The following is a 20,750-nucleotide window of genomic DNA, read 5'->3' on the forward strand; positions in this document are numbered from 1 at the left end:
AAATCTCACCACTTCACCACTTCACCCCTCCACCCTACGCTAACCTCCCATTTTCAAGCCCACCAATGCCCACAAAATCAATCTAATCTAATCTAACCTAATCTATATCTTATCATAAGACCATCCACAACCAGTCACATACATGGACTCTTCGATTCCACTCTCCTTTGCAAGCGACAAAATGTAAATACTGATTTACTCACAAGTTTTAAACAGTACAGGTATTCAGACAAATGTTAATTAAGACAGTCACTCTTGATATATAAAAAGCTTAATGTAAACTGACACAGGAATAACTATGATATAGAGAGCCCTTTCATCAGAACTGACTCTACTTTCATCGACACTGAAGAAATTCTTCTTCTTTACTTAAAGAAGTATAAGAGCATGTGACAGTAAATATGTTTGCTAGACCATTAACATCTTGAAAATACCAACCAGGTTTTGCTTATTCTACTTTATATCCCAGAACCTAGCACTGTGCACATAAGACGTACTCCATGTTTGATGAATGGATGATTAAACAGGCAAAGGAATTCTTTTAATGCTCACTGAACAACTATTATTTGCCAGCTACTATGCCAAGTGAAATGGAGAATAAAAGACAGTCGGTTTCAGTTCTGCCACATGAAAATATATGCACATCCCGAGTCACACTAATTATTAACTAGTATTGTTAGTAATAATAAATGTCACTTTAAGTTGATAACTATCGAAGCTGAGTGATGGCTACATGGGGGTTCATGATGTTCTTCTCTTTACTTCTAAGGTTTTTTAAAAATTTTATTTATTTTTTTATTTTTGGCTGTGCTGGGTCTTCACTGCTGTGCGCGGGCTTTCTCTAGTTGCAGCAAGCGGGGGCTACTCTTCGTCATGGTGCGCAGGCTTCTCGTTGTGGTGGCTTCTCTTGTTGTGGAGCACGGGCTCTAGGTGCATGAGCCTCAGTAGTTGTGGCACATGGGCTCAGTAGTTGTGGCTCATGGGCTTAGTTGCTCCTCAGCATGTGGGATCTTCCCAGACCAGGGATCAAACCTGTGTCTCATGCATCGGCAGGCGGATCCTTCACCACTGTGCCACCAGGGAAATCCCTTGTATAAGTTTTAAATTTTCGATAATAAAAACTTCAAAATGGCAAGACTGCACAATGTTCCTGAGAACGCAGGGATGGCCAGTGTGTCCACGCAGCTAGGTTTCTCTGCACACTAGTAACACTGTGCCATCACCCACAGGAGGAGATGACGGACTGGGCCCACTACCCTAGGGGACACGTGCTCAGTGTTCTTTTGCCAATAATGTGGTCATGTTTGGACTCAGCCTTCCAAATTCATGCCTGGAACCCCGTGCAACAGAGGACTCACATTTCTAAGAAGGTAGACAGTGTCAGGTATTCAATCTGCAGAACTGATACAAAAATTGATCAAAGCAAGACTGAAATAGTAATTCTTACTTATGCAAATTTTTGAGAAAGAGACAAAACAAAATCTGAAAGGAAACCACTTTCAAACGTCCTAAGTGATTCCATGCCAACAGGCATGCACTGCATCACGTAAAGGGAAGAGCTAGCGTCAAGGCACATGTCCTCTTATATTACTTATTTCTAATTTTTTGTACTTTTCATGTATAAATGAATGCCTTCTTTTGTGACATTAAAAACATCACTGTTAAGGAGTAGGAAACAAATGACTTAACTAAGAATAAATACAAATCGTAAGGATACGCATAGAAAATGTTCATTCTCTCTAGGAATCAAAGAAATGCAAATTAAATCCAGCGGTAAAATACTGTTTTGTATCCATTTATGGTAGCAATGTTTTATTTAAATATCACCAATGATATTATCACCAATGAAATGTCACTTCTATAGTACAAGGAAATCTGTGGTGAAACTAGCACACGCATTTTGTTTTTATCAATTAGTATCGCTTGTATAAAGCAATTTGACAAGAGACACACAGATACTCAAATCTTTTGACTCAAATATTTTACTTCAAGGAATCTAAACAAAGAAAGTAATTCATCCAAAAGCAAAAAGACAAACGGGGACTTCCCTGGTGGCACAATGGTTAAGAATCTGCCTACCAATGCAGGGGACACGGGTTCGAGCCCTGCTCCGGGAGGATCCCAAGTGCCGCGGGGCAACTAAGCCCGTGCACCACAACTACTGAGCCTGTGCTCTAGAGCCCACGAGCCACAATTACTCAGCCTGCGAGCCACAACTACTGAAGCCCGCACACCTAGAGCCCACGCTCAGCAACAAGAGAAGCTACCGCAATGAGAAGTCCGTGCACCGCAATGAAGAGTAGCCCCTGCTCGCCACAACTAGAGAAAGCCTGTGCACAGCAATGAAGACCCAACACAGCCAAAAGTAAATAAATAAATAAATGTACTTTTAAAAGATCATATAGTAATTTTTAAAAAAGACAGGAACAAGATGTTCAATACAGTTATTAACAATAGCAAAAATAAATAATGTAATAATCAAAATTTTTAATTAAAGATGTAGCAGTGAAATATAAGATTAACATAATGATTTTTAAGGTTAATACAGAAATGTGGGAAAATCTGTATACGTTAAGTGAAAACAAATCTCAAAATAATATACACTGTAATTGCTACCATGTAAAACTGTTTTAAAGAGTAAGGTAATGTGCAAAAATGACTGGCATTACTTTAGCATAGGGGTATTTAGAACGAGTTTTAATTCTAAAACTTCCATTTAATGCCATCATTAGATTCTGTTTCATTAAAATTCTTTTTAGTATGAGTTTTGACAACAAAATTTATGTATCACAAAACGGGTAAAATGGTATTTGCAAAATTACCTTCGGAATATGTAAGGATACTCTGTTTAAATGGAAAAAAAGAAATCTATAACCTAACATCTTGTACTACACAGCACTTTGGGAAACCAAGATTTTCTTTTTCAAATTAGGTAAGAAAAAATATTCCCTGTTTTCAACAGCTAAGACTATCCATAAAGAGAAACTATTTATATAGTTTAAGAAAAAAAAAGCACAAGTGCTTTGAATATACAGAAAGCGCTGGCACCACCTTAATTCTAAATAACAACGTCTAAAAACACCTTCTGATTATAAGTACCCCTAAGGATCACCTTCTGTAAAGTTACACAAACACACGCTCTCTGTCTAAGCTTACAGGCCTGTCCCCCAAACAACTGTAACTTAGGACGACTATGAGTAAGGCAATACTCCCAAGTCCCTGAAACATCAACTACATCACTCCATAGAACCTCTGGACACGAGGCTTCCGTGAGGAACGGAGAGACTAGGCCCCAACTGCAGACAGGGTAGTGTCTGTGGCTGGGCGAGGAAGAGTGGTAAGCTAATGCGCAGTCTGTGAGATGGTCGTTAAGCAGCTTTCATCACTAGCTAGAATTTATTTCAACTGCAAGAATGAGGTGGTTTTTCAACTATCTGCAGGAGGAGAAAAACACATGGCAGCAGCTGGATTCAGCAATAAATGCTACATTTACCTTGTTAATTTCAAACTGGCTCACCGGGACACTGCCATTTAGCACATTTTCTCCAATTTCTATTAACCTCTTCTGAATGTTTTCCACTATAGTGTCCCGGCTTTGATCCGAAAGTATCTGGCCAATGACAAAGCTGCAAAAAAAGAGACGGATTGATTTTTTTAGTATCATACTTTATTAATAAAGGAGAGAAAGGAAGATAAGTGCCATTAGACTAACATGTGGACAAGGGCCATACTAAAAGCTAACATGACAGTTAATGTCCAAAAGCCCATCACTATTTGTTTTCTAACATTAACTCTGTCAAAGGTTTATCAACCTTGGAACATCAGGTTTGCCCTTGAACACACAGACCAGCCCCCTCCCCCTTTTTTTAACGTAGCAGCTAAGGCTTCCCATTGCGTGTGTACAGAGAGCGGTATGAGTTCCATCATATTTTTATGCAATTACAAAAATTCACAAGCAGTTGTGTTCTACTCTTAGGAGAAATTTGAGAACACAAATATTTCACTCTCCTCATAAAGCACCAAGATATTATCTCTGCCCGAGATGACTACAAGCTAGGAAAGTAGGAATATGAAGTTCTTTATGCAAATTTTTTAAAAATCAAAGATTCCAAAGTTTTCTTTCTTCAGCTTTATTATATTTTTCAGTGTTCTCTAACCGTATTGCTATGCCTCAAAAACTTCATGTTATTCTATCAGACCCAAAAAAAAGAGAAAAAAAGAAAAAGAAAAGGAGTAAGGAAGCCAATATTTTATCCATTTCTGAGAAAATGCAGAGCGAGGGTTTGACAGCTGCATTATAATTTGTCAGAAAAAGAACCCTGACAAAAACATTTGTATAGCTTTAATTACTAATACATTTCTAACTCAGAGAAATTTACTTCTATTATGATGCATCTTTTCTTAGAAAACACAAAGCTCAAGAGAACACTCTAATCGAGTCTATACAAAGTAGTTTCATCTTTGAGTACATTTGGGGGCAATGAAGCATTTCAAACTATATTTCATAAAAGGCTAACAGTGACCCATACTCAGATGATCAACTTTGCCTAATCAAGAGTAGTTTTGCAGAAGCAACAAATGCTCAATCTCCCAACTTGAAAGCAAGAAGAAGACTGGAAAACAAGTAAAAAATGCTGACATTCAGCAATACTAAAATTAATTTTAAATTTCACTTTAAAGAAAAACGTCCTTCTATTTTCACAACTGTTCAGGTTCACAAAACAGGAATTATCTGGAAAGATGGTATATAAACTACCTAAGGATTCGTCTTTTTTAAAATGGGTGCTTTATAACTTAATGTGACCCTAAAAACAAACAAATAGGTCTTATCACAACCTTCAGTCCCAGATGTAAAACTAAGGGGTCGGTCATGACATTTATTATTTCTGAGGTACATACAGTATTTGAGAACTAGCACTTAAATTCACCTGAGATTAGTAAGAATCTTTACACACAAATGATATGGGCGGGAACAAAGTCTCACTACATGGCCCACTTTGAATCCCAGAACATTTTAAGCCACAACACGGGGACACCTTAACAGTTATGGCCCTAAGGAGGCACTAGGAACATTCAGGAGCACAACACACTGCACATTCTAAAAGAAACAGTAAAGCAAAACAAACCAAAAACAAGCCAACATCGATGAACCCAACTCTGTAAGCATCTAAAATGTGAAGGCTTACCCTCACCATGAGTTAAAACTCGTAAGATGCATCTTATAGCAAGCATTTCTTACTGAGCGAGTTTGGCTTTTTCTAAGTTTTAACCCATCTGTAAAATTCCACTCCAAATCAGTAAGAACTGTTAATATGCAATGATAACAATAACAAAAAAGAAGTCGTGTCCTTGTGCTTGGCAGAATCAAAGTGTTCTCCACACTGTTAACGCTTCAATTTTTTTTAAAAACAAACAACAAAAGCAAAAATGAAAACTGAACTCACTTTCCAGTGTCTTTAGCAAGATCACACCAATCTCTTCTAACTATATCTAATCCTTTCACCTCCTGTTTGGTGACGTAATTCCCATCCACTGTTGGCTCAACAACCAGAGCAGCGTACTTCTTTTTCTTCAGCAGTAGCAGGGACTTGAAAATGCCATCAATGTCTATTTCAAGTAGTTTATACAACTTATTCACTTCACTTTTCACCTGTGAAAATTTCAACCATTAATGCTAGCTTCTCAAACATCTAATAGGGAGAAGATGACCATGCTGCAAATTCCCAAGAGTTCATCTAAACAAAACTAGAAGTCACATAAGACTAGAAGGCATTCATTCAGGTTATATAGAACACGGTATTATGCTTGGTATGATGCAAGAACTTTGAAAAAGCACAGGAACAAAAACAGATAAAAAGATAAACAAAGAGACAATAATATAACTGTATCACCCCACTCAACCAAAGGACAAAATTGGCAGTGTCAGCCCCAGGAAATTTATGAAGATTATGAAATACTCTGTCTCGAATCTAAAAACTAAATGCGTAAGTACTTACCTTCAAACTACTGACTTAGAGATTAGATAGCCCAACAACTAGATACATGGCCAGTAAAACTTTGACTATTAAAATAATGTCTAAGATCTCCCTGTACCTCCCATAGCACCTTGACTTTAAGCAAATAACTACCTGCTGAACAAATATATGAAACAGCCACCTGCTCTTTATTGATAGGGTCATGGCACAGACCATCACCTCTAGGGAAAATGCACAACTTTTCAAGGTCCAATGAGTACAATATGCCAAGCTTGCTCTTAAGTAAAGACTACAGTTCAAATTTCAAGCATTTTAGGGGGGAAAGGCAGGAAGCTGTTAGCTTGTAAGATGGTACCTTAGTTTTAGTTTATTGGGACAATATCTTAACATAGCAAGTGCTCAAAAAGCACTTGCTAATTGTGAACTGCAATTAGGAGGCTACAAATGATTACTTTTAAATGTCCCTTTGACTTTTCAAATATATTTTAAGTACTCCTGTAAAAATTATAGATATACGTATATATGTTGGTAGGTACTTATCCATATCTATCACTGTATAAAATGCATCTCAATACTACTAGAGACATAATTCTCCTTAAGAATGACAATGTGATAGGTACTAATGTGGTCACATCTTAAACTTATTAAACTTAGACTGTTTTCAAAGGTATAACATACCCAACACTTAAGGAAAAACCAATTTCCTTTGAATTTTGCCCTCAAAACAAACAACTGGAGTAGAGGTTAAGAAATATAACAGAGGATGAAGAATCGAAGGCACTAAGTTTATTATTATTTTCAGAAGGGCACAGATGTACACAAACTGGAATTTATGAAGTTCCATGTTAGAAACAGAATTCACAAAAGCAGGTTAAAACAGATAATTTTATAACATTATCTCACCTTGTTTCCCAATTTAAACACTTCTTCCAGATTGGTGCTATTGGTGTTGATCATAATTGAATCTGTATCTCCATAAATAACTTCAAGATTCATCTAATGAAAAGCAAATATCATAAAAGTTAACAACAAAAACACTGTGACCATCACGCACCCAGTGAAACTCAAGATTTTCCATACTATAGAAACTACAGGTTCCGGATGATTTTTCAAGAGTTTACGTTTCTTCTTACCCATATTGTCACTGCACAATCAAAGACTAAGCCCCAATAAACCAGAAAGGCAAGCACTGCCATATTAAGAAAATCTCCCTAATTTTCTTACAACAGAGAGTGGAGTGGCAGGGGAAGTATCTAGTTTCAAAAAGATAAGAGACTAGGAAAGGGGGGGTCCACCACTGTCCCACATGCTTCGCGGTCATGGCAATTTATGAAGCAGAAACAAAATGGGTTTTTTCAATTCAGGGGCACAAATCCGTATTAAATTCTTAACAGTTTCAAACAGTATTTAGTAGAATATGAAGTGTCAAAAAAATCAATCATAACAAACAACACTAGAGCACATACAGTATAAAGGCCTGGAAGTAAGCTCTAATTAGCACTGTTACTAATTTGCTAGAAACACTCACATATAGGCTTCAAGCAGCGGCTAGATCATATCAGTGTTAGTAAAAGAAAAAGGCTATAATCCATTAGGAGGGATTATAAATATAAACTAGGCATCCTAAGAAGTCATTCCCAGTCTGGGTTACAATTTTCCTTGAATACAAAAACGTCACCAGGTATGATATCTAAGAATCACTGTATGATGAAAATGCTCAGCATTACCTTCTGTACCATGTCTTTCGTATGCATCAAAATCTAAATGAAATGAAAAGTCAAGATTAATGCATTATATAATTACAAAAACCTAAATATATGCTGACAGAGATAGGTCACCCAATGATTTGTCATTCCCATATATTTTTAAAGCTCTTGATGGTTTTCTAACTACAACCCTCAAAACAACATCATCAACGTAATCTAAAAATCAGTTTGCCTCTACACTGACTATTAGGCAGAGATACGTGAGCAGATTTGCTGTAAAGATCTATGTAAGATCTATGTAAGCAGATCTACATAAAGATCTATCTTTAATAAATATGAATAAAATACCCTGTTATAATATGGCATAAAGGCAAACTATTCTTGCTATTAATATTTAAATAGAACTACATGGCTAACAAAAAGCTTGACCAAGCATTTCAAATCCAGCAATTCCTACGGTATTCAGGATCTTAATTTTAAAAGTTAAAAAAAAATATGTAGATCTTTACTATATATCCCTGGAGCTAGTACAGTGCCCAGTGCAAAGGTGAGGCTCAATAAACATTCAGTAAATAAAGACAAACAGATATAGTAGATAGTATCTGTAGGTAGGTCTGTCCCCAGGCCTACGCAGCTGTAAGACTAGAGACATACAGGTTATAATGTAGTTGTAAATAAAAACAGACATAAATTATCTTGGACTAGATCAGAAGTAAAACATATTTTACAAATGAAGGCCTCTTCAAAGGAGTAATACAACATCCTCAGCACTCAGTATATGTGTGTATGTGTAAAATATATGGGCAAGACGCTCTGCTATGAGCATCTCGTGCATTTCTTCATTTCATTCTCTAAGGGCCCCAAGACGGCCACTATTAATACCGTTATTTGTTAGATGCAAAAAACAAAGAGAAGAGAATTAATTTCTCCTAGTAAGTGATAGAGCAAAGATACAAACACAGGCGCTCTGACTCCAGAGCGTGGGGCCTGAGTCACTGCACGCTATTGTTTCTAGACAAGCATGCATCTTTCAAAGCATCAATCTAAACCAGAAGTCACCCTTCCAATGACCCAGATAGAAGATTTACTTCATTTATATTTCTTTTCCCTACCTCCAAGAGTCTTTCTTGTCGACTAAGCTCAAACGTCATGGTGTTTCTGTCCTTCTTGTCCTTTATATTACAGATCCCTGTAAATCCTGGCCTTTGAGTGTCTTTTATATCTACCCCTTACGTTCCATTTCCATTGCCCGCCTCCTCTGTAGTACTGTCTCCCAATGTTGTGCATGAGTTCAGTGTCACATGTTCTTGGGAAAGGAAGACCTTCCCCTGCCCTGGGGGTGGTGAATACTGATCAGGCTAACCAATGGTTTCCATAGTGGCTGTACAGTGGAATCACCCGGGGATCTTTTAAAAAAATGCCGAGAGCTGGCCCCAGCAATTTTTTTAAACAGCTCTCAAGATTATTCTTACCTTGCAGGCAGGGTTAAGGACCACTGGACTAAGATAATCATGGTAATCCCAATCTTTTTTTTAAGTTTTTTTTTTTTGATGTGGACCATTTTTTTTAAGTCTTTATTGAATTTGTTACAATATTGCTTCTGTTCTATGTTCTGGCCTTTTGGCCGCAAGGCATGTGGGATCTTAGCTCCCCAACCAGGGATTGAACCTGCACCCTTGCACTGGAAGGAGGAGTCCCAACCACTGGACTGCCAGGGAAGTCCCTGGAAACAGTTTTTAGCTGACAGTTTGTCCCCTACCCAACTAGACCACAAGCTCCTGGAGGTCAGAGCACATGTTTGCGCTTCACATCTAACAGGCACTCGAAAAACTGTTGGCTAGTTGACTGACAGGTCTCATAGTAATCCCAATCACTCTTCTTTTCTACTAGACACTAAAATCCAGTTAACTCATAAAAAACATTCACTCTCTTCCACTTCATCTTCATTTATTAACATATAAATTACAGGGAAATGCACTGTGGGAGAATACCTGGCAATTCCTTTGGGAAAAGGGCAATAATGAGATCAACCCAAGTCAAGTTAATCATAGTGAGGACAAAACTACTTATCATGAGTTCTCTTCACCCTCTGCCCCTTCCACCTTGCTAGGCTTGGCTTTCCTCATCACAACGGACAACCCCACCAGGTAAGCATTCCCTGGTAAGTACACCACCTCAGGAGCAATCTGTCAACCTTTGACTCCAATTCCACATGTGCACTAACGGATTTCTTCTGCTCTCCTTTTGCACTGTGAACCAAACCTACTATATCATCCCTAAGTGCACCTCCAACATGAAGTGTCGACGTTCACCTTTCAGATCCACCACCCACCCTCATGCTGTCCTTCCACCAACTCACAACCATTTCCACACACAATTTGAGGGCTGCTACTAAAATGAGTTCCCCTTTGGTGGCAGAAACCTCTCAGTGGATGCTTTGCAAAAAATGATAGGAAACTAAGCAAACTATAAAGACTATACATACCGCAACTGCTTTTTTCACCTAATACTTTATTTTAGAGATTATGCCATACCCACACATAAAGAGCTGCCTTATTCTTTTTTTAACGACTACACAGTATTCCATTGTACGACTCAAGCATGATTTAACTAGTGCTCTGTTAATGAACGTAGGTGGTTCCTAATCCTTACCTTCATAAACACACTTTAATAAATAATCCTTATATACATGTAATTTGCCAATCTGCCAGTAATGAGATAAACTCCTACAAGAGGGCTTATTGGATCAAAGGTTGTGTTTTTACATTTTTGATAAATATAGCCAAACAGGTCTCCAAAGAGGTTGTACCAATTTCTGACAATACTTTTAACCACCATCTTTCCTGTGGGTTACCAAACTCTTATTATCTAGCAGAGGCCCTGGTACATGGTAGCTATTAATGAATATCTGTAGAATGCTGAATGAATAATCCTGAGGAGTAGGCGCTATTATAAACCCCATTTTACAGATGAGGAAAACTAGGCTCTACGATTTTGCCCAAAGTAACAGAGCTAATCAACAGCTTGATCTGGAAGCTGGACCTTATGTCTCATTTTCTTTTCATTGTGCTTCACTGCCTTGTTAAAAGGTCCATACCACATGAATGTTCTGGAAGCCAACAATCAAAAACTTATATATTACAGATATTTTCCCCATTAAGGAAATGCATTTTTTAAAAAAGCCACAGGTATCCTGAAAGGTCTACTGGACACAAGGTACAGTGATTACAAGATAACCGTTCATAAGTTCACTTCAAAGTGACAAGCCTAACATTAAAGCTACCCATTCTGACAGAAAATCACTTTCTAAGTGCCAGCAGCTAGAACACAGGGCTATAAAGGCTTGCTAAATTCATTAATAAGGCAGTCTGCAGTTATCTGATTTCACAGCAACACCTGCATATTTATCTACTCATTACCAATTGGATGATGGAATTTTTTCAAGCACATTTCAAAAATCTGCCAACTTCAAGTGTAAAAAAATAAACTTTGTGGTTAATTTTTCCCTTAACAAAGTACAGCTGTTGAGAATAATTGTTCAAGATCTTACCCTGTAATGTCAACTGCAGCAGAACAAAGAGTATTTAATTAGCAAATCTATCCAGTAATTCAACACCTATTATATAAAATGCCTTCGTGATTTTATTCAGGATAATTTGCTAAGAGGGTTATTACTGACATTCAGATGGAATTTAAAATTCCTACGCAAGTCGAGTCATAATAGCAGTAATGATCTCCCCAATCAGGAGATTCGGTGTCACACAAGGCTCTTGCAATGCAGCAGCCGATTTCCTGACTTCTTAATTCCTGGGCTCAGCTCAGCGAGAGCCCTTCATGCCGGTATTTCAGTCAGCAATACATCTTTAATGGAACTCTATTAAAATAACTAGAACAAAAATGACTTTTTTTTTGGTTAAAAAGAATGACAGCACTGCCATCATATCAATCATTGCAGGCTTTGCAGAGCAGTGCCATTGGGGGAAAAGAGGAGGGGGAAACAGGAAAGGAGTGGGGCTGGGGGTGGGGAGAGCAGTCATTAAAATAACACGAAAAGCTGTTTTAGCCCCAGTCTGAGCCTCTGAAGACTGGGGAAGGATGGTGAGGACTAAAAAGGAAATGTGAAGTGTATTTCAAAAATTGCTTCCTAAAGAAAATAATGTGTTCAGAACCACACCCATGATGCGGTTTACTAAGCACAAAGCATGTTTGTCGCACCAGGATAAACAACAGCAGCCACCTAAGACCAACCACGACTGAGGTGTGTGGTTACAGGTTCTCCTAACAAGGCCAGGGTCTTTATTTTTTGTTAGAACAGAATACTAGTGTTTTGCCATGCATGCATTCAAAGGTTATAAATTGATTTTAATGGTATTACAGACTAAAACAGTGCCTTTTTTTGGGGGGGGCCTCTGTTGGGTCTTCGTTGCTGTGCGCGGGCTTTCTCTAGTTGCAGCGAGCGGGGGCTACTCTTTGTTGCGGTGCGCAGGCTTCTCATTGTGGTGTCTTCCCTTGTTGCAGAGCACGTGCTCTAGGCGCACAGGCTTCAGTAGCTGTGGCACGTGGGCTCAGTAGTTGTGGCTCGCGGGCTCTAGAGCACAGGCTCAGTAGTTGTGGCTCACGGGCTTAGGTGCTCCGTGGCATGTGGGATCTTCCCAGACCAGGGATGGAACCTGTGTCCCCTGCATTGGCAGGCAAATTCTTAGCCACTGCGCCACCAGGGAAGTCCCAAACAGTACTTAACAATATTAAATGAGAGAGAAAACACCAACTTCCCACAGTTAAAAAAAATAAAATTTCAAGCTCTTACTCCAAAAGCATACATCTATTATAGTAATATCTACTAACAAGAAACCCACTTTGATATCTGATGCAGAAACTAAACAAAATGGGAATCTTCTAAGATAAGAAAATGCTGGGTTAAGGTCAAATTCGAAACAAATAACGCACGAACAGAATGACAAGTGAAATCTCAGATGGCTTTAGGATTCTTCTGTTACTGATGACATAAAATTAGAAATAAACTGGAAACTTTCTGTAATACATTAGCATAATAGGGGTAGCAACATGAATGGTTTTGAAGGATGGGGAAGAGAAAAGTAGAAGAAATACAAATATTATGATATTTGGTAATCCAATCATTATCTAAGCTTTCCCTATTCCCAGTTTCAGCAGTTTCCAAGCAGGACTCGGTGTTACTCAGTTCTCCTGCTTGGCAAACATCTTTTATTTCATCTTCATTATATTAGATCGCCTTTTTCCTATTTTCCTATTCTCTGTTATTCTTAGATATGTGTCTTCTCTCTAATATGTTCAGGGAGCAAGGGCTATGGATTTAATAAGCACCCTACTTTCTGTCTCCTCCATTCCCATGACACTGGGCTCTCTACTGCCTTTAAACCTTAGCTTTACGTTCTTTAAAACTGCGATAATACTACCACCTAGTTCCCGGAGCTAGGTGGTAATAAGAAGAACTGTACGCTGAAAACATGCTTTACAAAGATAAAACGTTATACAAATACGAGTTAAAAAAACTAAAAAGTCAGGGGTCTGAAATCTGAGTACTGGTTTAAAACTGCCAATTACTAGCTAAGTGATTTGCGAACAAGTTGGTTTCCCCCTCTAGGTCTTAGCATCCTCTTTATAAAATTAAGAGGTTGGGATTCCTCCCAGATCTAAAAATCTAGAATCCAAGTTTGACAAGTAGCAATATCTCTTCCTTATATATGGCTGCTTTGACTTTGTACCACATTCATTTCTTTAGTGTTATGAAAAGGAGGCACTAATATATCCAACAAAGACAACTATCATTGTAAGACTATATTGCCATATTCTAGGTTGCTTCTGAAGGCCACCTGGTCGTAAAATAACTAGAAATACATAAGCTCTCACGAGTTGTCTGCATATAACTTTATGCACTTCCACACACACACACACACACACACACACACACACACACACACCAGTGTTTCTCGTCCTCAGAACTACTGACATTTAGGCTGGATAATTCTTTGTCATGGAAGGCTGGCCCTGGCCTCTATCCACTAGATGCCAGTAGCATGCATGCACACGCATATGTGTGCACAGACACACACATACACTCTTCAGTTGTGACCAAAATTTTCTCCAGATATTGCCAAATGATTCCTGAGGAGCATAACTGCCCCTGGCTGAGAATCAGTGATATTATACTGATAACTCAACATTTTCTCTCTCCAGGCCCATATTCAATTGTCTGTCCCACAAGCATTTATTCTAAATCCCAACCATCTCCTCCAAACCTTCACCAGCTCCAAACATAATAAATGGCCCCTCCAACTAAAACATGAAGTTCCTTTATTTTACAAGGAACTTCACACCACCAGAAAAGCCTCTCTGGCCTCCCCAATCCAATGATACTAATGAGAATGTTAGTCCAACGTAGCCCCCAAATTATTCTGTGTAAATCACAGCATACAACTCTATTAGAAAAGGTAAGATTAAGAAACTATAAGCAGGGGCTTCCCTGGTGGCACAGTGGTTGAGAATCTGCATGCCAATGCAGGGGACACGGGTTCGAGCCCTGGTCTGGGAAGATCCCACATGCCGTGGAGCAACTGGGCCCGTGAGCCACAACTACTGAGCCTGCGTGTCTGGAGCCTGTGCTCTGCAACGAGAGGCCGCGACAGCGGGAGGCCCGCGCACCGCGATGAAGAGTGGCCCCCGCTTGCTGCAACTAGAGAAAGCCCTCGCACAGAAACGAAGACCCAACACAGCCAAAAATAAATAAATAAATAAATTTATTTAAAAAAAAAAAAAGAAACTACAAGCAAATTATAAGCAGAGATCATGTCTTTGCCATTAAACCTAACACAATGCCTGGCAGGTAGCAGTAATTCAATGCATATTTATTTCTCAGGCTCTAGTAAAAGGAGGCAAACCCAAGTGGTCCAGCGTGAGAAGAAGAAAAGAAGCAAAGCCATGGATTGATAAATGCACCTCCACAACGACAGGACCCTAAAGCTGGTTACAGGAAGCAGCTATTAAACCCACACACAGCACACATTTAAATGCTAGCTCTTTCCATGCAAGAAATGAACAGTAAATCAGTTTTAATTCCACCTTCAAACACAATGCATGTTAAATAAACAAATATTCACTGAAGAGAAATTAATTTCTACCCCAGTGATAAAGGCCCGTTAATTATAAACTTGACTGAAACAGTGTACCTCTCCCATACAACTCGTTTCCAGATAAACTGATTTTGTTTTAAATCCTTAATTTACAACATAACCTTCTGATAGCTCATGTGTAAGGAATATAAAACACGTTGACTAAACAAAGCTTTCTGAAAGGTTTCCCCTCCCCAACAGACACATTTAATGATATTTATGAGTATCTTTCAATTACTGCCGTAAAATCTGACAGGGCCCTAATTTTGATCTAAAAAATTAAAAAACCACAAACTACGGCGCTGAATATGTGAAATGAAAACTGAACTTCTCCCTTGTCTTCTAATTTCTTGCCCTAAAATATTTACTCATCTTGTGGATTTTTAAAAATCCACTTTACATTTTGACTTTTAAAAAACTGTTTTCACCTTCAAAGAAACCTTCCTTTCACAACATTCTTATGCTCTATTCCTCCTCCACTCCAACTTCCAGTCTAGAAACTCACGTCTTATATGTTTCACTCGCATATATGTGCACTATTGCCATACGTGGGATTATACCTGACACAGGAGACTGGAGAGCTTGTAGAGCTGGTTTTAAAGCAAACTTGAGCCAAATCTACTCACAGGCACAAGAGTTCAAGTACGAGCCTACATTCTTAAATATTAAATTCTCAGGGGGAGAAAAAAAATCCCTCAGACAACAAGATTGAAACTAGAGCAGGAGATATTAACCTAAGGTCAAGAAATCCGAAAATCCCCGAAACTGTAAGGAGAAATTTGAATGTGTGCCTATATGCATTTTTCTAGGAAAAGGGTCCATGTGTTTCATCAATTTTGAAATTTTGATTCATTTAAGTATAAGTATCACTGAAGATGTTCCAATTAGCCATAAAAATAGAGCTTTCTGATTTCCTGGAATTCACATAATGTCCATGAGACTAGAAAAACCCCACCCAAAGGTCTTGCCTCTTGCTTTGGAGCTGGGTATTTTCGGCCCCTTCAATGTATTTCCCTCACAGAAGAACACAGACATGTCAAAAGGCACCAAGATTTGGTTCCCTGATTGACTCCTCACATAACTCATCTGGGGAGCTAATGAAGACACGGCCAAACTATGTCCGCCCTGTAGTGAACATCGGCACTCAGGCAAGTTTCGCACAACCTGATGAAAACTGACTCCAAGTGTCTTACTTCAGTAATCACTTAGACGGAATGAATTTTACATTAGTGGGATCAAGCATGCACCAAGCCTCAGTGGAAATGAAAAGGGCTTATAGTAATAGGATTTATAAATCCACCCATTAGGTTAATGGCTAAATGATTTACATGTAACTTTCTCCCCCACCCCGCCCTCCCTCACCCTTTAACTCAGTAAAAACTATGCTTGGCATTTTCCACTGCAGTGCCATACACAAACGAAATAGCCTTTCTATTTTGGGACATTCTAATTTCTAATAATGGCTTGGGTAGCTACCATTAACTCTTTCAAAGCACAAATAATTGACTAATAAAATTAAGTATTCTATAAGGCCTGAAAGTGCTTAATTGATCATAATTGTCTATTTGAGAAGAAGGCGTCAGGCTGGCTATGCTCAGATAATGAAGTTGGGCAATTCTGAAGCACTGCAATCAAGATAATACTTATGGCTAAAAAGGACATTAGCATTTTCCAGAATCTGCAACATTTTCTTTATAACTGAGGTCATGAGAAAATGTGACGTTAGCCTCACTCACGTTAGGCCTCACTCTGAGCTCCTGGCCCCCACAAATATCAGATTTCACAGGATGCCACTCATCATTACTAAGCACCTGGCCTGAAGCTCAGCCGTGGAAGAGGACCTAGCTGGTGGTCCGGAGGACAACCTCAAGCTGCAGTGACCAAGGCGCTGCTGTCACCATTTTGATGGAAGCAATGTTAATTTCCAGAAAGCTCAAGATTAGTGTGTGACAAGATAGTCATGGGGCTGTCCTTCATTATTCTCTGCCTCCAGGGAGGTCAGAGGAGGGAGAGCTTTTTAAGCTCAGTACCTGGAGGGGACGGGGGGTGGGGGGAAGGGATGACTCCCTCCCTCAGTCCCAAGGCTAAACACAAAATTCTGTTCTATAATGACCATACTTTCTACATGCCCTCCCACAGCAACTCTATTTCTTATAAAATGGTGTCCCAGGCTTCCCTGGTGGCGCAGTGGTTGAGAGTCCGCCTGCCGATGCAGGGGAAACGGGTTTGTGCCCCCGGTCCGGGAAGATCCCACATGCCGCAGAGCAGCTGGGCCCGTGAGCCATGGCCGCTGAGCCTGCGCGTCCGGAGCCTGTGCTCCGCAGTGGGAGAGGCCACAGCAGTGAGAGGCCCGCGTATGGCAAAAAAAAAAAAAAAAAATGGTGTCCCATGCCCACCCTCTTTTTATTAGAAGTTCAGAAAACAGATTCTAGGAGCTAGCTATGATTAAAATATGGAGGGCTCCCACTACAAAGAAAAATCTTTCAGAAAGATGGTCTCGTTCTGGGGAAATGTGATTGTGTCCACCTGTCCAGAGATACATGCATTGCACACATACTCAGGCATGCCTCCAGAATGTCTCTCTACATTTAAGGATCAATCAAATAATGTGTTCCCATTTATCAAACACTTTTTCTCCTGTCCCATCATCCTCTATGCTTTCTTTGGGAAGAACTCAGAAAATTTTGAAAGAAAGATAAATACCAAGTTGAGAAAAGTTATTTAGGATGGAGATGCAGAATATGGAGAGGACAAAATATCAACATATAAGCTATAAAAGATGTGGCTGATCACTGTTATGGAAAAAAAAATCCCCTTTACTTCTGAACTTCATTTGCATTTCTACTCTCTAATCTGGCCAAGGCTCAAGAATCTGATATGAATTCTAGGAAGCCCTGTTATTTTCTTTTTGTTTAGAACCTCAAAAAAGAAGTTATCATTCACTCATCAACAAGTATTTCCTGAGCTGTTCTTATGTGCTAGGTAAAAGGAACACAAAGGTGAGTGATTCAGACATGATTCCTTCCCTCTAGAGCATGTAATATCTAGTGGAGAGAACCAAATAGGCAACTGAAAAAAAATATGCATACATAATAGGGGCCTCTGCGGTGGGAGTTAGAGAAAATTCCTGAAAGCAGATTGTCAATACGGGGAAGGTGAGCTATACGGAATAACAGGATAAGGGGGACAGGGGAAGAGTGTGAAGATCCAAAGGACAGAGGGGAAACTCAATGGTGATTGAAGAAAATTAAGCTTTCAAAAAATTTTTTTAAGTTTTTGTTTGTTTGTTTTTTGCCACAAGAAGAAAATAAAAAGTATGGCTGAGGCTAGAATGCTTGGGAAAGTTGGGAGAGAGCAGGAAAGAGGCCCAACTGTGAAGGGCCTCATAAGCCACAGTAAGGACTTTTAAGGAGGGACAGAATCAGATTGATAGTTTAAAGAGGTCTCTCTGGCTATAAAACTTGTGGAGAATACATGTGGAGGAGTGGGGGCAGGGGTAGCATCCAGGAAGAAGTAATGAGGCTTGAATAACATAATAGTCATTGCACTGGAGAGAGAGAGAGTCATGGGTATTTAGGAAGTGGAATCTACAAAAGCGGGCAACTGGCTGGATTTGGGGCACGAGGAAGAGACAGGAGTCAAGGATGATACCCACATTCCTGGTTTAACAACTGGGGAGGCAGCTACTCATTGAGATAGGGAATCCGGGAAGGGGAGCAGAGGCAGAGCGTTTTGTAGCTGATGAATATGCTATGCCTGTGGACAACTCAGTGGAGACCACAGGGAGGCAGGTGGAAGCAAGGATGCTCAATAGAGGGGATGTGGCAAGTTTCAGATGCAAGAAATCCAATGCTCAACAGAGATGCAATATATGAATAAATCAAAGCAATGGCAGCGGGCAGACAATAACAGAGCCCATCAAAACAGATGGCACAGTTCATGATGGGGAAGCAGGAGAAAACCGAGACGAGGCAAGCTGGCACCCCAACCACAGTAATGGTGCTCCGTGGGTCTCCTGATCCCTCATTCCTCCTCCAGCACCTTCCTTTCCCTCCCATCTATCAAATCTCCGTTCTTTCTGTCACAATTGGCAGGTGTCACACAAACCAGTGGCCACTGGCAAATCTGACGCAGGCTGCCACAGTCAGACAGCGAGGCACCACACGCTGACCTTTAACGAGAACGATCCCAACAGGTGGCTAGCGCCTAACACAAATAATTGTATTAAGCCTCTGAACAAGGTCAGAAAGGGGGAGCACCTTGCCTTTTCATGAGCAACCAAAGCAGCTACCAGCCGCGGCTCAAGAAACAGCAAGCAAAACCTCTGCGGAGGCTCCCCTCCTTGAGGCGGCGATGGGCTCAACAGGAAGACGGAACAGCAATCAATTCACTTCACAAGGAAAGAGCCTCCCATTGCTCCAACATAACCATCCTTTTCCTGCCTCTCTTCTGCATTTGGGAGCGGGGAGGGCTCCTCCCTTATGTCAAGATTGACGCCATTTGTTAGCAGTTCCGGTTCATAGTCAGCCAAGAAAAGAAAAGGAGTGATGGGGGAAGGGCTCCCCTGTTTCCAAATAATACTCTCCACACCCTTTGAGAGAAACTAAGTCATAAGTGATTAATTCAATTGCCTTTGTCACTGATTTGATAACATCAAATATCTCAGAGTTCTCATGGACCTCTGACCTCAAAGCTAGCCACTGTTTTGACAGAACAGACAGCTGTAGCTCGGGGGTGGGAGGAGCCTGCGGAACCTCCTGAAAGAAGAGCACCTCATCAGGGCCCAGAAATTCCACTGTGTGGGAAGAAGCCAGGAGCCTGCGACCTGCTGTAGGACCCCATGTGCCAAGCTACAGCCTTTCTCCCTGACCTTTACATACAAAAAAACAAAAACAAAAACAAAAACCTTTCTTTCCCCTGGAGACAACCTCCTCTCCTCCCACCCTCTTAAACCTTGTGACTGCAGATGGCATGGCTAGGATGAGCCACAAACCACTGGCATGTCGGTCCCCAGATAAAAGAATCCAAGCAGTAGATCAGATTGCTGTCAGCTGCAAACGAGCCAGCACTTCAGCTGCTTCACATTCTTTATTTTTAAATGGCAGGATGGTCTCAAGGGCATGGTGGCCTGTCACACAAGAAGAGAATACAGATTTTAAAAGACAAAACCAAAACCCTTGAGGGTGCGCAGACTCACCCAAGATTGAGAACTGAACAAGCACTTTAAAAAAGGGCATACAGCAGCCTTTTACAAACCAGCTCTGAGTGTGTTTCTCTTAGTGACTTGGTGGGAGAAAGCTGACTACAGGACAACAATAAAAAAATCTAACTACAGATCAGTTCTTACTCAATGCGACTAACAGATTAACTCTCCTGCTACTAATTTGGAAAATACTTATGTTCAGAACTCTGAATCCAGAGCATTAAAATATTGGGATGTGCCAACCAATAACAAAGTTACCTACTCAATCAGCCCCCAAAACCAAAAGAGCATGTAAAATTAAATATAAATCAATAAAACTTAAAGAGGATGGTTAGGGAGAACTTACCTATGCAGAATACAAAATGTGTTTTCTTTTTTCCCTATACAACCACCATCACCACCAGATCATTCTTAACTAATTCTTAGAAGCTGAAGACCAACTTGGATTTTGATGTATAAACTGCTTTTGACGATATTCCGTTTTAAACAGATAAACACTTTAAAAAAAAATGCAAGCCAAAGACACCCTTTTGAGAAGCTAAGAAAACAGATGTGGAAGCCATTTGTTTAGATGAAGAGGAATTTTCGCTTTTATAGGAATACAATGATTCATGAAGAGGAAAAAAGTCTGTCATCAAGTTTACTTCAATAGATACTGTTGGGTTGGAGGGAGCTTTCTAAATATGGCATTGCTTTTCTTCACATCTCATCTCTCCTG

At 39.9% G+C, this 20,750-nt stretch overlaps 1 protein-coding gene across 4 annotated transcripts in view; it reads right to left on the reverse strand.

Moving 5' to 3' along the window:
- POLA1 (DNA polymerase alpha 1, catalytic subunit) overlaps positions 1–20,750 on the reverse strand; it is a 308,813-nt gene that overhangs the window by 172,293 nt on the left and 115,770 nt on the right. For all 4 annotated transcript variants that reach the window (XM_089904662.1, XM_089904660.1, XM_022560503.3 and 1 more), the window contains exons 27-30: positions 7,703–7,735; positions 6,879–6,971; positions 5,445–5,650; positions 3,494–3,626 (exon numbers count right to left, since the gene is read on the reverse strand). In XM_089904662.1, coding sequence (XP_089760788.1) covers positions 3,494–3,626; positions 5,445–5,650; positions 6,879–6,971; positions 7,703–7,735 — 465 coding nt within the window. The remainder of the gene's footprint in view (positions 1–3,493; positions 3,627–5,444; positions 5,651–6,878; positions 6,972–7,702; positions 7,736–20,750) is intronic.

Source organism: Delphinapterus leucas, chromosome X (assembly GCF_059928025.1).
Source record: "Delphinapterus leucas isolate spDelLeu-1000000601 "Yukka" chromosome X, BTC_Dleu_Yukka2, whole genome shotgun sequence".
In the NCBI taxonomy this organism is placed as follows: Eukaryota; Metazoa; Chordata; class Mammalia; order Artiodactyla; family Monodontidae; genus Delphinapterus; species Delphinapterus leucas.